The sequence below is a fragment of the Notechis scutatus genome, chromosome 2 (assembly GCF_049901735.1).
Source record: "Notechis scutatus isolate UNSWTSFEM ecotype Mainland chromosome 2, rNotScu1.2, whole genome shotgun sequence".
Taxonomy (NCBI): Eukaryota; Metazoa; Chordata; class Lepidosauria; order Squamata; family Elapidae; genus Notechis; species Notechis scutatus.
Genome location: NC_142010.1, coordinates 210,172,533 through 210,190,544, shown reverse-complemented (window position 1 = coordinate 210,190,544; position 18,012 = coordinate 210,172,533). Strand labels below are relative to the sequence as shown.

General features: G+C 39.9%; 1 protein-coding gene across 4 annotated transcripts; it reads left to right on the top strand.

The window, feature by feature from the left end:
- The first annotated feature begins 603 nt into the window (after positions 1–603).
- On the top strand, positions 604–17,499 carry NFIL3 (nuclear factor, interleukin 3 regulated). 4 transcript variants are annotated; one of them, XM_087957985.1, is made up of 2 exons: positions 604–1,110; positions 15,612–17,499. In XM_087957985.1, exon 2 carries the CDS (start codon positions 15,804–15,806, stop codon positions 17,190–17,192), a length of 1,389 nt encoding a protein of 462 aa, XP_087814111.1. In that variant the 5' UTR covers positions 604–1,110; positions 15,612–15,803; the 3' UTR covers positions 17,193–17,499. The 4 variants fall into 4 exon arrangements, with proteins under 4 accessions (XP_087814111.1, XP_026529814.1, XP_087814110.1 ...); XM_026674029.2 differs by having other exon boundaries at positions 732–1,114; XM_087957984.1 differs by lacking the exon at positions 604–1,110 and adding an exon at positions 2,824–2,949.
- Positions 17,500–18,012: the final 513 nt, after the last annotated feature.

The following is an 18,012-nucleotide window of genomic DNA, read 5'->3' as shown; positions in this document are numbered from 1 at the left end:
TAGTTCCTTGCAGTTTTTCCTCCACCTTCAAGGTCTAAAAATACAATCCCCTCCTTTTTACAAACGCATTACCACCTTCCATAAACACGGACCCTTTGTGTCTGTGTGTGTGTCCGTGTACCTGTGGTGTGCGTGTGTGTGTGTGTGAGAGAGAGATGCGTGTTTATGCAGCAGATGAAGGCGCCTCACAACTGCACCAGTGTATTATTCTCAGCTCGCATTTAGAGGCGGGAGCGAGACCAGAGAGGCGCGAGCGGCCGCCTGGGATATTTTCAGCTCCCGTTCAAACCCGCTCCCCCGCTCCCCTGTGATGTCAGGTCTACAATACGACTACACATCGCCCGGCGTGTTTTGGAACAGTCTGGGAGCAGGGAAGAAAGAGGGAGGCTGACTCTCCGCCTCGGCCCCGCTCTCTCTGGCTCACCATTGGGCAATTACGTAAATGTCAGCTGCCTTCCCTTTCTTCCTCCTTCGGCCCCCCTCCGCTTCGCCGAGTTATGCAATATCCAAGCGCACACATCTTACTGTACCCCACACACCGCTCCAACAGGGCGGAGAAAGTGTAAAAAGGGAGGGGAGGGGGAGGCGGGGGCGGGGGGCAGCGGGCTTCGATTCAAGTCTGGTCCTGCCCTGCGGGAGGCCTCCATTGGCTGCTCCCCGAGAAGCGCCGAGCTCTGATTGGCACCACGCAACCGCCCGTCATTGCAAAGGCTGGCAGGAGAATTCGTACGTTGTGAAGAGTGTACAGTATTGACCTACTAACACAGATCTCTCTCTCTCGCTCTAGCGGCGGCGGCGGCGGCGTTGGCGTTCGCGGAGTCGGCAAGAAGACCTAGTTACCGCTCCCTGACGTACTCGCTCGCTCGCGCTCCTCCTCCACCTCACCCGGGAACTGCTTCTGACTGCTTCCAGCAGAGGCAGCGGCGCTCCCATTGATCAGGGGGTCTTCCAGAAAGTCTCTCCTGAGCCTCTCCAGCCCCAGCGGCCGGGCACTGAGTCAGCCCGCTCGCCTCCCAAAGCGGCAACTTGTGAAGAACGCGGGCAGATGCCAAAGGGAGCTTCTGGGAAACTGTCCCACCGCGTTAAAGGAGACCGCTAAAATATAGATGTGTAGGTACTTACTTGCTTACCTACCTACCTACCTATCTATCCGTCTGTCTGTATACCTACCTACCTACCTGTCTGTCTGTCTATCTATCTGTCATCTTCCATCCTCTATCACTAAAACCTTCCCTCGGAGTGCATTTGCCATATTTCCCTACGAGCCAGTCTTCTTTCACTGGGACACTTAGTGTGCTTGGACCTTCCAGCCGAGCTCGGACTGAACACGTGCCTGTCGCTTATCGGTAAGGCAATGGCCAGCGCCGCTTTGTGCGCATCTGCCTCGATGGCTGTCGAACAACTTTTTTTTTACCAGCCTTTGGCATGCCAGCGCGGGACTTCGCCGCCTTAAGATCCTTGTAGGCGCCCCTGGGTGGGTTCACGCTCCCCGACCTGGAGCGTGACTTTCTGGCCCGCAGGGCTTTGTCGCTTGTTCTTTGCTCCGCGGCGGTCTTAGTTGTTGCGTAATGTAGCTCTTGGATGAGATAAATTGGTGGTTTGGAGGAGCGAAGAGGTTAGGCAAGCTTAAGGCCGGCTGCTACTGAGCAATCGCGGCAGAGCTGGAGAAGAAGGTTCCTTGTTTGAACAGGGTTAGGGAAAGAATTGAATGCGAATGAGCTGCTTGTCGGGGATGGGGTAAGAAAAATACCTCTCTGCAAGCTGCCGCTGTTTTATTGGACTTCTTTTCTAGGCGCACGTTTTAGCTGTATGAATGTCTTAAACAGCCAGAGGGGAGGTTGGTGCGACTTGTTATTTCATACATTGCATAATCCGTCCATGGTGAACTACTGGCAAGCACTAATATAGGGGCGAGAACGTGCAGTGCTTGGAGAATTTTCGCTTAGCGCTGTGGAATTCTGTGTCTCGTTACACATTTCATCTCTTCTGGATCTTTTACAGAAAATGTGTTTTGAGAAACGATACAGAAACTTTCAAGCAAGTGTCCACTGTTATCCTCTAGAATCCTTTTCAAAGAAAAGTCCTTACGTTCCAGAATTCAGTTTAAAACAACTGTAAAACGCGTAACAAACGGTTGTCTTCTAAGCACTTCTTTTTTAAGCTTGTGTGCGTATTTGCTGCCGTTTGCTCTCTACTGGCAACTGGTTTTCTAGCAATGCATTTCTTTGATCGTTCCTGGAAACGTTGCATTATGTAACCATAAAATTTGCTGGCAGTGAGGCTGGGAAGGTAATTACGTGATTTTATAAATCTTCCCGCGAAGGAACTACAGCAATTCACCCCGATTTTTTTTTTTTTTTAAAAAGAAAGCGTTAGACTAAGAGATGTCCAAATGCCTCCTTCCCAGCCCCAAAACCCGCCTCGCCCCTCTGGAAAAGTAAATCGGTGGTTAAATGGAGCGACAACTCGGCTTGTTGAATATGTGCCACGTCCCTTAAAATGAGAATTGAGCACGACTATATTTAGCTCCATCACATTGAAGCAATTGTAGCTTCCTGGGCTATTTCTGGTCTTTTCTCCAGAACTGTGCAAATAGGCGTTCAAGGACATTTGCTCGCGTTTTGAACTCCACGCCTTCGGAGACGTTCTGATAAGGCTGGTATTTTTAGGAAGGCATCTCGCACAGACGTCAAGTGGCTTGGTAGGTGTCGGTTTTCGTGCATGATCTCTCATCCACCCACCCCCGCCAACCTCCCCCGACAAAAACAGACCTATTAGGAGATCATTACGTGTTTCGGGAAAAGTGAGTGTCTAGTATCTCATTGCCCCCTGCAGATTGTATTGAAGAAACGAGATCCGTGCTGACACGGGAGACGAGGGGGCAGCCGTTAGCTTCTGCCTGCTGTGATCTATGTCACTTGGTCAGAAGCCTGCCGTGCAAAGCGCAACGTAAGATGCTCTCGCACAATCTGCCCCCAGTTTTTCTTTGGCGGCGGCGGGGGGTGGGGGGCAGAGGGTCCCCCACTTTTTGCAGCGATTACATTGAAAAACGGCCCATTCCTTACGAACCCTGAACTATTGAGGGCGGGGGGCCTGGAATCAAATTGTAACCCCCTTTGAAAATGTTCCTGCTGGCTCTTCCAGCGCGCGAGAGTGAAGGGGACGAGGAGGCGTTGCCGACATTCACAGCTTTCTCCCCGGTTTTTTCAAACGGGGCTGCTCTGGTCATTCGTGTCCGCTCTGGCCTCGCCATGCGGGCTAGTGAAGAAAGGAGGAGCGAGGCGGCGCCGGGCTGGGGCCACTCTTCCTGGGTGCCGGAAGGGGGTGCCCTGGGCGAGCGTCCCCGGGGCGGAGGGCCACGGCGGCAACTGGAGAGCGAACCGGAGGACTCGCAGCAGCCCTTAGGCGTTGGTTGTTATGACTGGGCGAGAAACGCGCGCTGGAAGGGCCTGGCTGGAGGGCGCTGCCTCGGCGCCTCGCATTCCTTTGTTCTGCGGAGGGCGGGGGGCGGGAAAGGCGGCAGGCAGCGCTCCAGTGAGGCGAAGGCGGGGCGGGGGAGGAGAGCGCGAGCCCGGCTGGCTCGGGCAGGAGTAAATAAAGCAGGGATAACAGTTGTTTTGTACTGGCGGAGCGAGAGCAGAACAAGCTGGCCGGAGGGAGGGATGCGTCTCCAGTCACGTAGTGTGTGTACTCGCGCTGTTCAACGCGGGGATGGGAGGCAGGGGCGGGAGGGCGGCGAGCTCCTCCCTGCCTCCCTCTCCCGGCTCCTTCTTGCCTTGGAAATGGAACTGGGTTAAGCCAGCCGAGAGAGAGCGCTTTCCCTCCCCAGCCGGCGGCCTGAGGGACCCCTGCCCCTTTGTGCCTCACCTTGCCGGAATCTCGCCCAGGCATTCCGCCGATTTGCCTGAAGTCCAATACATTTGGAAATCTCCAAGTTGGAGAAGTCTGGGGAAATAATTTGGGTGAAGGGTGGGCTGAGCTAGGACTTTGCATGTTCGGTGCTGCGAAGCAAGGTTTTAAAAAGTCTGCGATATCCATTGCTTGGTCAGTGACGAAAGGAAAGTACAACTGGCATTTCCAGAATCGAATAAATCACCACCAATTTTAGTTATTTTCTCTATTTTCTCTTTCCAGGGGCAGGATGTACAAACATACTAGGATTTTTTTTTTCTTTTGTTAATAATGAGTTAGTTGCCTTCCACCTAATATTATCTACAAGGAAAATAAGGTTTCCCAGCTAGTTTATTTTTGTTCAGAAGTAAATCAAGCTGCAAGCCTATTTTGTACATCAGTTTCTTCCACTTGCTAAAATTTGTGTGGGATCACAAGTCCTGTTTGCTGGATGGGTGATGCCTACACTCCAGGAAATTTAGATTAGCTTCCATTCTGCTGATCAACTTTCCTGGATCTTATTATATAGAGTTCTGGCAATTGTTTAATATTGAATTTCCTAGTTTTGTCAAAATCTGGTAGTGCTACTACCGTAGATATTGCATATTACAGATATAGAAATATTTGCCTTTGATATGTTTTAGCTGATCCACTGATCATTGAAAATGAGAAGATATCTTCATGTGTACCACTTGATTGTACATGTGTGAATCCCAATCTAGATTAAACGTTAATTAAGCTTTTAGGACAAACTCTTTCAATGTTTTGGAATTGTAAAAATATAAATTTCTCAGTATCGTGATTAATGTTCGTTTGTTAATTTTTCAAATAATTGCTGTCTCCCCAATTGTTCCTACCTGGTCTACCAGAACTGGCTGAGGCCATGCTCTGTGGGCACTGTTGGCTAGGGAATGTCAGCTGGCAGTGCCCAAAGGGAGAACCTTTTCCGCCATGGCACGTGCACAAGTTTTGTTCTGGCCCTGTTAGTCTTTCAATGGCCTGAAAACCTTGACTTTGTGACCAGGCCTGAGCATGTGATGTGTGTGATGTGAGCCCATCTGCTGGTTGTGTGGATGATTGGTTAGAATACGCCGAACTGCTATTTTTTCTATTGTATATTTTACAATTTTTTTTGTTTTATTGTACACCGTCTAAAGTCACATAAAAGTGAGATTGGTTGCTATATAAATCATGTAAGCAAAAATATGGTAGAATAAACTCTCACATAGGTTGTACTTCAAATATGTACAAAAATATGGAACTTCCATAGTTAGCAAACTATATCATGTGGGTTTCCTTCTCTTGGAGCAAGAAAGCTTTAGCTTATAATTAATACTTCATGGGCTCTTACAAAAGCAGTATAGTTCAGCAAAAAAATACCATGACCATAGACAAAAGGAACTTAGAGCCCAAATGTGCCATAAATACTTTGGGTGGAGAGGAGGGAGCATATGAGCAGTTCTTTCCCACCTGCATAGACTTTGACAAATAAATGGTAGAATACATCCTAGTGCTTCTTGAATGTTTTCAGATCATAGGAATTCTTCGTTATAATATTTTATTTTTATTTTTTTTAATCCACAGATAATACTGGTAGGTACAAAATTATAGTTCCCTCTTTGGAAATGTCTTATATTGCCCAGCTTTCTTATGAAGGACTAACTAATCAAAAACAATCTCCCATCAAAGTTGCTCAATTTTATTATGTAATTTAGAATCAACCCAAAGGAATATCAGATGGAATTGGTCATCCTACTGTACTACCACTTGACAAAATATGTATAAACAAATCCTAATCATTGACCTGTCTAGCACTATGGGTTATGCTTATTGAATAGGTTATGCAGTTAAATATACTTCTTAGTCATAACTGACTGCACAATCCTACATATATCTACATGAAGTAAACCTTATTATTGCCTAACATGGTTAGCACATAGCAATTGTAGTCCCACATATGGACAGGAAAAAATAAATGCTATTGTACTTCATTGAGTCAGCAAAATCAATTGCCTGACTTGCTGATTGACATGGTTTGTTTGGGACAATGTATAAAGTGTATGGTAGTGTAGCAACGTAACATAAAATTAAATAGAAAATTGAAATAAAGGACTTTGGATTTGAAAGTGTAAAATGAGAATAATGACACCGAAGTTGAATGTGAAGAATGTGCCCATGTATTTTGTATAAAAATTAAAACAATTGTCCCCATAGAAAATTTACTTAATTATAATAGTTCAACATCATATTTCATGATGTCAGATTTTAGGCATTAAAATAAATATAATTCTACAATCCAAAACAAAACAAGGAGATATATCATTTAAACATAAAAAAGGCTTACATTAGTACCATCTTTTGTAAAATAATTTCTTTCAACTAGTTTCTACTTATACAATTAATTTACTGATATGCATGAGCATCATGGTGTTTCTGAGGATTTGTTCAATATGCTTAACTATATTTCAGTCAGTGGGGTTTACTGAGGCTATTTAGTTTTGTTTTACATTTGTGTTTTCTTCTACGATAATGAGTTTGTGAAGAAGTTATAGTACTGTTATGTACACACACAGACACACACAAAAGTTATAGTTATATATAACTATATCTATATCTACCCTGTTTCTCCAACAATACGGCCTCCCCCAATAGGAAGTCCCAGCATGTTTTATAGGCATGAAATGAAATTAAGCCCCTCCCCCCAAATTAAAGCCTATATTAAAACATGCGAAATGGGGGGGAATGGTGGAGGGGCTTGCCGTTAGGAAGTACTTTTGTTGCACACCCTGGATATGGTGCTGCCTGCGTTGACCCCTATACGAAGTGCCCCACCAATGCCGAGGTCAACATCCAAGCTGTCACTGCCCACCCGAAGATGCAAGCGGGGGGAATTAAGTCACCCCCGAAAAGACGACCTAGCCATTTTTTCGGGGCTCAAAAAAAAATAAGACGCGGCCTTATTATATGAGAAACACGGTATCTATCTATCTATCTATCTATCTATCTATCTATCTATCTATCTATCTATCTATCTATGGTGTTCAGCTTTGTTTGGGTATTTTCCCACGTCATTATAGTTGTGCTTTTGAGTTGTAGCAACGTTTCAGCAGAATCTCATCTGCCATCATCAAGCTTCTGTATTGTGTTCATCTGTGAGTCAGACTTTCACAGCCGTTTCAGTTTTAAATTTGGGGCTAGCCTACTGGTGTGTTAGAATGGTTTTTTTTCTTCATCCTGATTGGTTGGGAGTCTTGGTCTGTGTTTATTGGTCTTGGAATTTTATGTGTTCTGCTTGATTGGTGTTTCTAATATCTTCTGTCTGTTTTGTGGCTTTTTTTGTCTTGATTGGCTAGCAACGTTGTGTTCCTGTATTGGAGGCTTCTAGTGCAGCTTGGCTCCGAGTAAATGGATGGCTATCATTTATTCCAGGGGTCCCCAACCGCCGGTCCGCGGACCGGGGGTCGCGGAACAACCCTTACCGGGCCGCTGGTTGCTGGGCGCCGCCATCTTTTTGGTAAAAAGCGCTTCCGGGTAGAAAGCTCACCGGAAGCGCTGTTTCGTCATAAAAGATGGCGGCGCCAGCTCGGTGAGCTTTTCCGGGTAGAAAGCCATTTCTACCGAAAAGCTCACCAGAAGCGCTGGCGCCCCCATCTTTTATGACGAAACAGCGCTTCCGTGACGTCACCGAAGCGCCGTTCGTCATAAAAGATGGCGGCGCCCAGTTGACGCCGGACTGGCCGCGCGCCCAGCTGATGTCGGAACCGGGCAGCGCGCCGAAAAGGTTGGGGATCCCTGATTTATTAGGAAGCTAGGTTTCATCAGATTCAGAATATCTAAAAAACTATATTATATATATATTAATGCTTATAAAAAGGAATTAAATATAAAGTCAGAAATTAAATATAAAGTCAGAAATTTTCTTTTTCTAAACTGTTGTGGTATTGGTAATTGACCAAATTGACAATATATTTATGCTAATATAGCTATTGTGCAACAGAACTTTGATCTGACCTTTATATACAGTTTTATAGTATTCTTTAAATTAAAGGAGTTTTCATGCTACAAGTTCATTGTTATTAAAACTAGAATACATTCTTACTTAATGTACAGTTTTTTTAGTCTTTATAGCCTCAAGCTGCATAAGAGAATTATTTCTGGAGAATTTTAAGTAACAACCATATAGATTATGTTACTTTATCATTTTTTCTCACTGTTATCTGTAATCAGACTTACTTTCCATATCTGGACAGGACTTTAATCTCGACCATGACAAAGAGAAACAAGTATGCCAAAGTGTGACTTCATACTGCTGAGACTAATAATGTGTAAACTTTTGTGTGATTTCTGTTAGGATGTATGTCTCATCTATACTAAAATAACTTTTAAAACAGAAAGTGTATTAACTCAGAATGAATTCTTTTCAGACAAGCTCAATCAATTTCAGGTCCATTTAAAAGCAATGTACCATTAGAAAAAGTTTTTCATTTACTGTAAATAATTATTTACTTTTCAAAGCTACAAGTGCTGTCTAAATTCATTGTTTTCCATAAATAGCAATCTGTATACAGTGTAGGGTAGCATAGATAGCTTCCTGAAGTTTTGTTTTAATGGCTTTCATTAGTAACTATTGTGTGTTTTACTCTTATTATTCAATATAGAAATATTGTTAAATATGATTTTCCCACTGTATTGTTATCACAAATTAACTTCATTAATATTGAGGAAATTAAGATTTCTGCTTAGAGACATTGCTGTTCTCACAAAAGTTCATAGACCTGATGTCTTAAAACTGGAAGATGCATTTTGTAGGTCATCCCAAATAGACGGACTAGAAATAACATTGAATCAGCCAGATTTGTCCCTTGCCTTATTCCATTTTATAGATCAGATCAGTAGATTAAAAAAATGCTGATATGTGTTTGTGCTACCAATAACCAAAATAGTCTTCAGGAGATTGCATTATTTTAAGTTGTTAAAAAGATATGCACTTTTTTGCAAGCTAAATATGTAATAAATCCCTTTCACAAAGACAGGTGGCTATATAGGTGTGATTAGTAAAATAAATAAAAACTAGTAATAATAGAGTTGTTTGTCACAGGAAGTTCTCAAAACAGACTCACCATACATATTTAAATTGAACAAAAAATGGATGCCTCTGTCTTATTACAGGCTTGTCATAAACCATGTTTATATGTTCACTAAGGAAGACATTCAGCTTTGTCGACTCTATAGCAACACTGAAACAGATGTAATTGTTTGGTCTGTGCCAGATCTTGGAAGGTAAGCAAGTTGGGCTTGTTTAGTAATTAGACTGAGAACTACTTGGTAACTCCAAGGCCACTAGTTAGACTGAGAATTTGGAAAAGCATTCTGGAAAAATCAGAGGCAAACTATTTCTGTAACAAGGCCAATAAAACTTCATAGTTGCAGTCACCAAAGATCGTGTTCAGCTCAAGAGCATGCTTACCATTTAATTAAGAGTGATTAGCATTCACCAATTGTTACTTGTACATATCATTTATTAGTACGTTTAGAAATCATTTACCAGTTGCTGTTTTTATATAAGCATAGAATCAACTGAAATTATGGGATAAGTGTCTGATATAGTTGTGTAATCATAGTCTTGACAGAAATGTATTTAAATAAATTAAGTAGTCACTGTTAGTGAAACGTAATAAAATGTATTCATAGATCAGATTCAGAACTCTTACTATCCTTTTGCCTATTCTTGAGACAGGGAAGGCAAAGGGAAAAGAAGTGTTTATTATTGAACATTTTAAAAAAGTTTTGTAAAGGATATTTTATATAATTCTATGTATAATTAAATAATTATGAATATTGGAAAATAACACAGAAAAACAGTGATATTAGTGCATGTGTAAAGAAAATAATATTTATTCTAATCCTAATTCCATAAATTATATAACTTTGCCTTTTAAAGAAATACTGAACTTTGCATAGTGATGTATTTGTGTTTCTTTTCTTTTGCTTTTGTTTTTAAAGATCTGACATTACTTGTACATTCACTTTAGATTAATTATGATGGAGTTTTCTAAATTAATGCATACATATCTATGTAGATAGTTGGCACAATCTTATACATTTCTACTCTGGGGATAATTTTTTTAAAGCTGAATAGAATCTATTTCTATGTACAGAATTATAAGCTGAAGATTTTTCAATTGAAGAAGGAAAAATCAAAGGTGAACTTACTAACCTTAGCTGCCAGTGTAAAATGCCCCATATTAATTGAGCATGCTACCATTCACACAAGATTTTTTATTGTACTTATGTTATACAATAGCTGAAATTCATGATGGAGGCTTATTCAACATTTCAGAGCAGATTGGAAATGAGTTAGTGCCAGTGAATTGAAGGACAAGTTAAATGTTGCTGATGCCATAGGTTGGACGAATGAAATGATACCTTTCAGTCCAATCACATTACTAAAAGATAACTTTCAATGAATTAGACGGTGCGTACTCCCAGAAAACCTGGTTATTGAGTTGCAGCAGCATTATAATTTGTGTTGGTTACTTTTTAAGGAGAACTCTTAATAACTAAGTAGTAAAATAGATTATAGCTATCTGTTTGAGTAAAACAAAGCCTGTACTGCAAAATTTCACGAAACCTTATTCTTAAAGACTGGAAACAGTTTTCTTCTTGATTATTTGCTTGTTAATGTAAACTGGGATGCAGTGGCTCAATGGCTAAGACGCTGAACTTGTCGATCAGAAAGGTCGGCAGTTCGGCGATTCAAATACCTAGCACAGGGTAATGGAGTGAGCTCCCGTTACTTGTCCCAGCTTCTGCCAACCTAGCAGTTCAAAAACATGTAAAAAAGCAAGTAGAAAAATAGGGACCACTTAGGTGGGAAGGTATCAGCGTTCCATGTGGCTTCGGCATTTAGTCATGCTGGACACATGACCACAGAGATGTCTTTAGACAGTGCTGGCCCTTCGGCTTTGTAATGGAGATGAGCACCACTCCCTAGAGCCGGAAACGTAAAGAGTCGGTTCCCTAGAAGGAAATCTTTACCTTTTAATGTAAACCTGTGCCATTTTTTTTTCATTTCAGCCTTATTTAATTATTTATATGATCATTCATCTCACAAAAACATGGCTCTTCATCTAATGATAAATAGTATGTATTTATTATAAAATTTATATAGCCATCTCATCGAAGAGAGATAGACACAACAATAGATTAAAAACAAAAATATAAAAAGAGTAAATCTAAAAGCCAGTAATAAATACAAACCATAGTTAAGAGAGAATTTAAAAATGCCCCCTTCAACAGTGGAGCCATCTAAACAAATCACATTGGGAGCCCCAAAACTGATAATACAACCAGATCTTGAAGGCCTTTCGGAATATCGGAAGGAATGAGGCCAATCAAATTTTGATGACAAGGATGTGAAACACACCAAAGACTTTTCTGGACCCCACCAAATGTAGATCTCTAGCTGATTACACCTGCAGCATGCCTTTTCTGCAAGAACATATGAGGTGGGCTGATGTAATTGGGAAGAGGCAGTCCTCAGATAGTCTTATACCATATCGTTAAGGGCTTTAAGGATTAAAAACAGCAGCTTGATTTGGACCAGAAGCAAACTAGCAACTAATGCAGTACTTATTAAACACTGTTTTAGCAGCATGCCTATACCGCTGCATTCTGAACCAGCTGGAGTTTCTGAATATTCTTAAGGGTTACCCCGTGCAGAGTGCACGGCACTAGTCAAATCTAGAAGTGATTAGGGCAGTGATGGCTAACCCTTTTTGGGCTCCTGTGCCAAAAATTGTGAGTGCGCTGGCACGCCCATACTCGCGTGGCAGTACCCAGAATGCAATGTACGTGTCCCCTCCCCATGCCCCCTGTGCATGCCCGCGCAATCCTCACACCCCCCCCACCCGCTTACCTGCACTGCGCCTCACAGCTGATTTTTTTGTTGTTGGTTTGAGGCCTTTTTCGGTTGGTTTGAGGCCTTTTTTCGGCCTCCCAGAGGCTTGGAAAAAGCCTCTGCAAGGCTTCCCAGGCCAAATTATAGGACCATTTCGTCACTTCCGGTATTACAGTCTGGTATTACTGTTGGTCTTTAACGCTCTGATTGTTGTTTTAGAATAATATCAATTCTAGTCTATAAATTTTTAACTAGAAAGTAACACAAAGCATCATTGCATGCTTTAGAATCAAGCATAATCAACTGCAGTTGTATCATTGCAAATTTATATTTGTTTATAATTTCATACTTTTGAACCAACCATTTCCCTAAGAAATTATAATATATGACAGCGGTAAATAATTGATTTGACTAAAAATAGGATGCCACTGTTCATTTCAACAGTGAGAGTTAATGTAGTTAATGGCTAAACCAGGTAAATAAGCTTTTAGTCTTTTTTCAGCCTGACTGCATAGGTTTAGTTGAATACTAGCAGCTCTGTTGTTTCATAAGCTTCCTTTTGTTCTTCTGCAAATGAATACCTGAGTTTCATTATTGTGATGCAAACTCCAGGTATAGTAGGATAAAAATAGTAAATTGCATAGCATTCCCCTTCCTTGCCTCTTAACCAAAGATAATTTACCTTGAAGGAGATTATGTACTTCTTTCAGAAATTGTATTTTTGAAGTCAACAGAAGCTGTATCATTTTAAAGTTTTGAATAGGTAAAAAGTGAGGATGAAGCATTATGAACTTACATGGTTTTCATGTTGCCCTTTTCAATATTAAACTAGTTATTGCTGATTATTACATTGTTAAAATGACTTATGCTGTAAACAATTTTAGTAGTTCATTGTCTTTAAAAAGATCTTTCAAGAGATGCAAGGTAGCATTTATAATTGGGTAGTAAAAAGTTGGTTGTTCTGGAAGGCATTTGGGGATTGATCATAGATTGACAGTAGTTACTTTTAAACTTGTTATCTAAGTTTTTAAATGTAAACTTTATTCTTATTTCTATCTTAATATCTGAACTATTCACACAGTCAATGAGGATTGAGGTAGTAAATAAATTGCATAAACAACTGAAATTAACCATAGAAGAAATGGTAGAATTTGAAATAAAATAATAGGTGGAATTACATTTCAGTCATTTATGTATATGTACACACATATCATATTTTCCAATTACATATGAACACGTATAAAACTAATGGAATCTTGCAGCGTTTTAGTAAATTTTTAAAATAGTAACTCTTTGTAAAGACACAATGTGAGGAAAAAAAAACCCACTTTAACTTTGTGGTTACTGTAAATATTGAATTTGTTACCAGAAGATTTATCTTATTTAAACCACAAGAATGCTTTTTCAAATTGTCAGAGGAAATGGTACTTTATTTACCATTTCCTTCGTTTGGTTCAGTTTATTTATTGCAACAAAAGGGAACCTCAGTTTTTGAAAGAAGTGGAATATATGTTTCTTTATTGGCATAATGATGCTTATTAGATTGTGTTTATTCCAAATTACTAACTATTCCATACCTCCAGTGCTATGATATTGAACCATTATTTGCATTGGAATGGGATGAATAATACGCCATACTGAATACTAAAAATATGTAGGGCTGCCTTTGGAAGCACCACCAGCTAGACTGTTGTGTATAATGCCTCACCATTACTGTATAATAATTTCTGTTGAAATAGCTATACTTGCTGCTGATTTTCCATTGAATTAAGTTTAGGATGTTAACCTATAATGCTTTAAAAGCATGAGATCAGGGTACTTCAAAGAACTCTTCCATATCAAGAATAATCAATGAGGAAGAAGGCCTATTTTGCCATGACCTCAATATGTCAGTACAGTATCCCAGTCTGTATGACATATGTCTGTATTTTCTACACTACCACTCCAAAGGACTCCAGAAGACTTATAGCTGCTGGCCCTTTGCAAGGCTACAAAGTTCAGCTGGGCAAAGGTCAGCCAGGGGTGGCTTGGGAGGAAAGCAGGGGGTAGGCTATGGTGGCATATGAGGTCCTCACTTAATGACTGAAACCAGACTATTGGAACTGCTGTTGCTCAATGATGTATTAACATATTTCACCTAATGACCTCTTTGCTTAGCGTTGGCAATTCCACTCCTAATTAGGGTTAAGTAAGGACTATCTGTACCTTAAAAAAAAATTATTAGTTTTACGGATAACTCAGAAGTATACTGAATCAATCATTGTTGAACCCATTGTTTGCTTTTGGGTTTGCTTTTGCTAGAAATCAGAAGTAAATGTTGTTTCTTGGCAAAAAGTTCATAAACCATGGGGGAGGGTGGGATGGCCAATTGAATTTTTTCTTAGAACACAGCTTCCAAAATGTGTAGGTTTTTAAAATGTGTACCTGCTCTTTCTATCGATGTCAAACAGAAATGTTCTTGCAACCGTCCAGAATGGAGTGAGTTGCAGCTCCTGGACAGAAAATGTTGCCCATTCTGCTTAATATATATAAGTGTGGATATGTTTGGTTTTATTTAATTCCTTCTGAGGAATGCAAGCAGTGTGTCTCCTTGGTATTAATGGTTTATTGGATTTCTAAAAATTGTTCAACACAATACATATATTTATAGTTCTATCTACTATATACTGTATATTTAGACAAGTAGATTTCATTTAGTTGCAGGAAACATAATTATGATTTGCTAGATAGATGCTGTTTGTGTTTATGAAGTTTTAATGATGTCTTTCAATTAGTTGTTTTTAAACATGTAGTTATTAATAGCTGATCTGCGTTCTGTAAAAAGACAGGAAGGTACATTATAGATAAAGTAATGTATATGGCACTATCTATAAATAGAGGGGGGATGAGGGAAGGGGAGGGTTTTTAGATTGTGGGTTTTTAATGTTGTATGCTGTCTGGAATCATCATGTGTAAGTTGGGTAGCCCTATACATTCGCCTAATGAATAAATGAATATAAAGCTTTAGTAAGCACATTGCCAGGTTATGTTACAGATCACTTTACTAAAATAATTCTATTTTGTAAAATGTAAAATTGTAAAAATATCAAGAGAGGACTTCCTCAAGATTTTGTCACTGTGAGAAGCAAAAGCATATCAGAAGCAGAGGTGGTATTCAGCAGGTTCTGACCAGTTCTAGAGAACCGGTAGCAGAAATTTTGAGTAGTTCGGAGAACTGGTGGTAACCTTCCCCCAGGAGTGGGGAGGGAATGGAGATTTTACAGTATATTTTCCCTGCCACACCCACCAAGCCATGCCTACAGATCCGGTAATAATTTTTTTTGAATCCTACCACTGATCAGAAGGAAGCCCTTCTCTGTAGTTACTTCAATATAAAGGGGATCTATGAGGTTAGGTGTGTGGGTGTTAAAAAAGTCAAGGTAGTAGACCCAACTGTGTAGTCAAAGAGCTGCCCTTTATATGCACATTAAGCACACACACACACACACACACACACACACACACACACAAAGCTCATTTTTAAAAAAAATTACCCTGAGAAGACTTTCCTTTTTAAGCAGACATTTAAGTTTTTAGTGACTGGGCAGAATTTTTCTTAACTATGTTATGTTGGTCTGAGGGTATTGTGATTTTTACTGGGTTGTTTACTTACGCATTATAGTTAACCCCTGAGTTAGTTTATGAGGGAGCCGTAAATATTGTGTAAATGATAAATAAAGGATAATTGCATAAAATAAATACAATTATTAAAAGTGTTGCAAATGCTTTTTTAAAGAGAAATTAGTAACTAAACAATTATTATTTTTTTTGTATGCCACAGATTTTTTAAAGAAGCTTCTCAGATGAATCAGCTCAGAGGAAAATTTCACCAGGATACCTGAAACTATGGAATAAACAGAATAATACTTATGGAATTAAAATCACTGTATGTATCAAATTGTTCCAGTTCAACAAGTCCTGAAAAGTTACTTTATCATATTATTATTTACATATTTACTGAAACTTGCTTCTGATGCAGCTAAGAAAAATGCAGTCCATTAAAACAGAACAGGCATCTGCTGATACAAGTGGCAACATGGACAAAATTATGGCTCTTAATTCTACACTGACTGATGTATCGGATGACTTAGCTATTGGTGATGAAATGTTACTTGCAGAAGGAGCCGTTACGAAAAACAAGACTTCAGCATGCAGAAGAAAGCGGGAATTCATTCCGGATGAAAAGAAAGATGCAATGTACTGGGAAAAACGGCGTAAAAATAATGAAGCTGCCAAAAGATCTAGGGAAAAACGGCGACTGAACGATCTTGTTTTAGAGAACAAGCTAATTGCACTGGGAGAAGAAAATGCCACTTTAAAAGCTGAGTTACTTTCACTGAAGTTAAAGTTTGGTTTAATAAGCTCTTCTGCATATGCCCAAGAGATTCAGAAGCTCAACAATTCAACAGTTGTTTATTTTCAAGAATATCAGAATTCCAAATCAAGCATTAACGCTTTCATTGATGAACATGAGCCAACTATTGTAAGCAGTAGTTGTATATCTGTCATTAAGCACTCGCCACAAAGCTCTTTATCTGATGTATCTGAAGTGTCATCAGTAGAGCACACTCAAGCAAGCCCCACACAAAACAATTGCAGAAATACTGATGATAAATTCCAACTCATAAAGCAGGAACCTATGGAATTAGAAAACTATACAAGAGATTCACGAGATGAAAGAGGGTCCTTTACAACTTCAATATATCCAGGCTTCATGGGAAGCCATTTTAATGGCTATTCACATTCCCCTCCACTGTTGCAAGCCAGCAGATCCTCCAGCAATTCTCCAAGGACTTCAGAAACTGATGAGGGTGTTGTGGGAAAGTCATCAGATGGAGAAGATGAGCAGCAGGTTCCTAAAGGTCCAATCCATTCTCCTGTTGAACTTAAAAATACGAATGCCATAGTTAAGGTCCCAGAGGTAAGCTCTTCTGCACTTCCTCATAAACTGAGAATTAAGGCAAAGGCCATGCAAATCAAAGTAGAAACATTGGATAATGAATACGATGCCACACAAAAACGACTGTCACCTATTGATATGTCATCTAAAAGACATTTTGAACTTGAAAAGCATAATGCACAAAATTTAGCACATAATACTCACACTCCTTTCTCAATTCAAGTGACTAATATCCAAGACTGGTCTCTGAAACCAGAACACTGGCACCATCAAAAAGAACTCACTGAAAAAACCCAGGGTGACTGCAAAACCACAGAGCTCGATGTTAAAGACAATTCCTACAAAGTTTCTGAGACCAAAAACTTGTACTTGAAACAGGGCATAGCAAATTTGTCTGCAGAGGTTGCTTCCCTTAAGAGACTTATAACTACACAACACATCTCTGCTTCAGACTCTAGCTAAATGACTACTGAGTAATTATTATTTTAAAGGATGTCATTTGCAGTAAGTTGGTATGTTTTGTATTACGCTGAATTTTCACTGGACTTGGAATGTCATTTCACTGTAATGTTCACATAATGTCTGATGGATGATGTCTTTTTGTGCACAGATGACTGTGGAGATGAGATTGTCAAGATCACTAGCCTTGTGTATGGTGAAGATGCCTGTGTACATGCTGTATATATAGTGAACATTATTTTTCTGTCATTCTGTTACTATAAAGTGTGGAAGTTGCCAGTTACAATAAAAAATTGGTGACAAGCACAAACTCTAAACTGTCAAATCACTTTCAGTCAGGATTTTTTTTTAAGTTCACCACAGTCATGTCATGAGACATATCTCCATTTTCTGACAATATATTCATTGTAGGGGTGGGTATCATTCCCCCCGCCCCCCAATCACTTCTTATCCTTGCTTTGCATGCCAAGTTTCATGTAAAAAAAAAGGTGCTGAGAGACAATTGATAATTCGATATGACAATATCAAATGGACAAATCAGAAAACAACACTTGGGAAAGACAATGATTTTTTTTTCTGACTTGTGCCCCTTGCGTTTTAGACTAATATCGTGCATTAATATTTACTTTATTATGGTTGTCCATCTTATAATAGTTAAAAGCAAGATAAGCTGAGAAAAATTCAACAACAACAACAATTAGCACATGATGCAGATACAATTACATCTGGGCCCCCAGTCTCAATAATAAAATCAGGCTTGCAAAACATTACAAAAGGTAAGTGGGATCAGGGAAGGTCTGATGTCTAGAATGATGTTATAAAG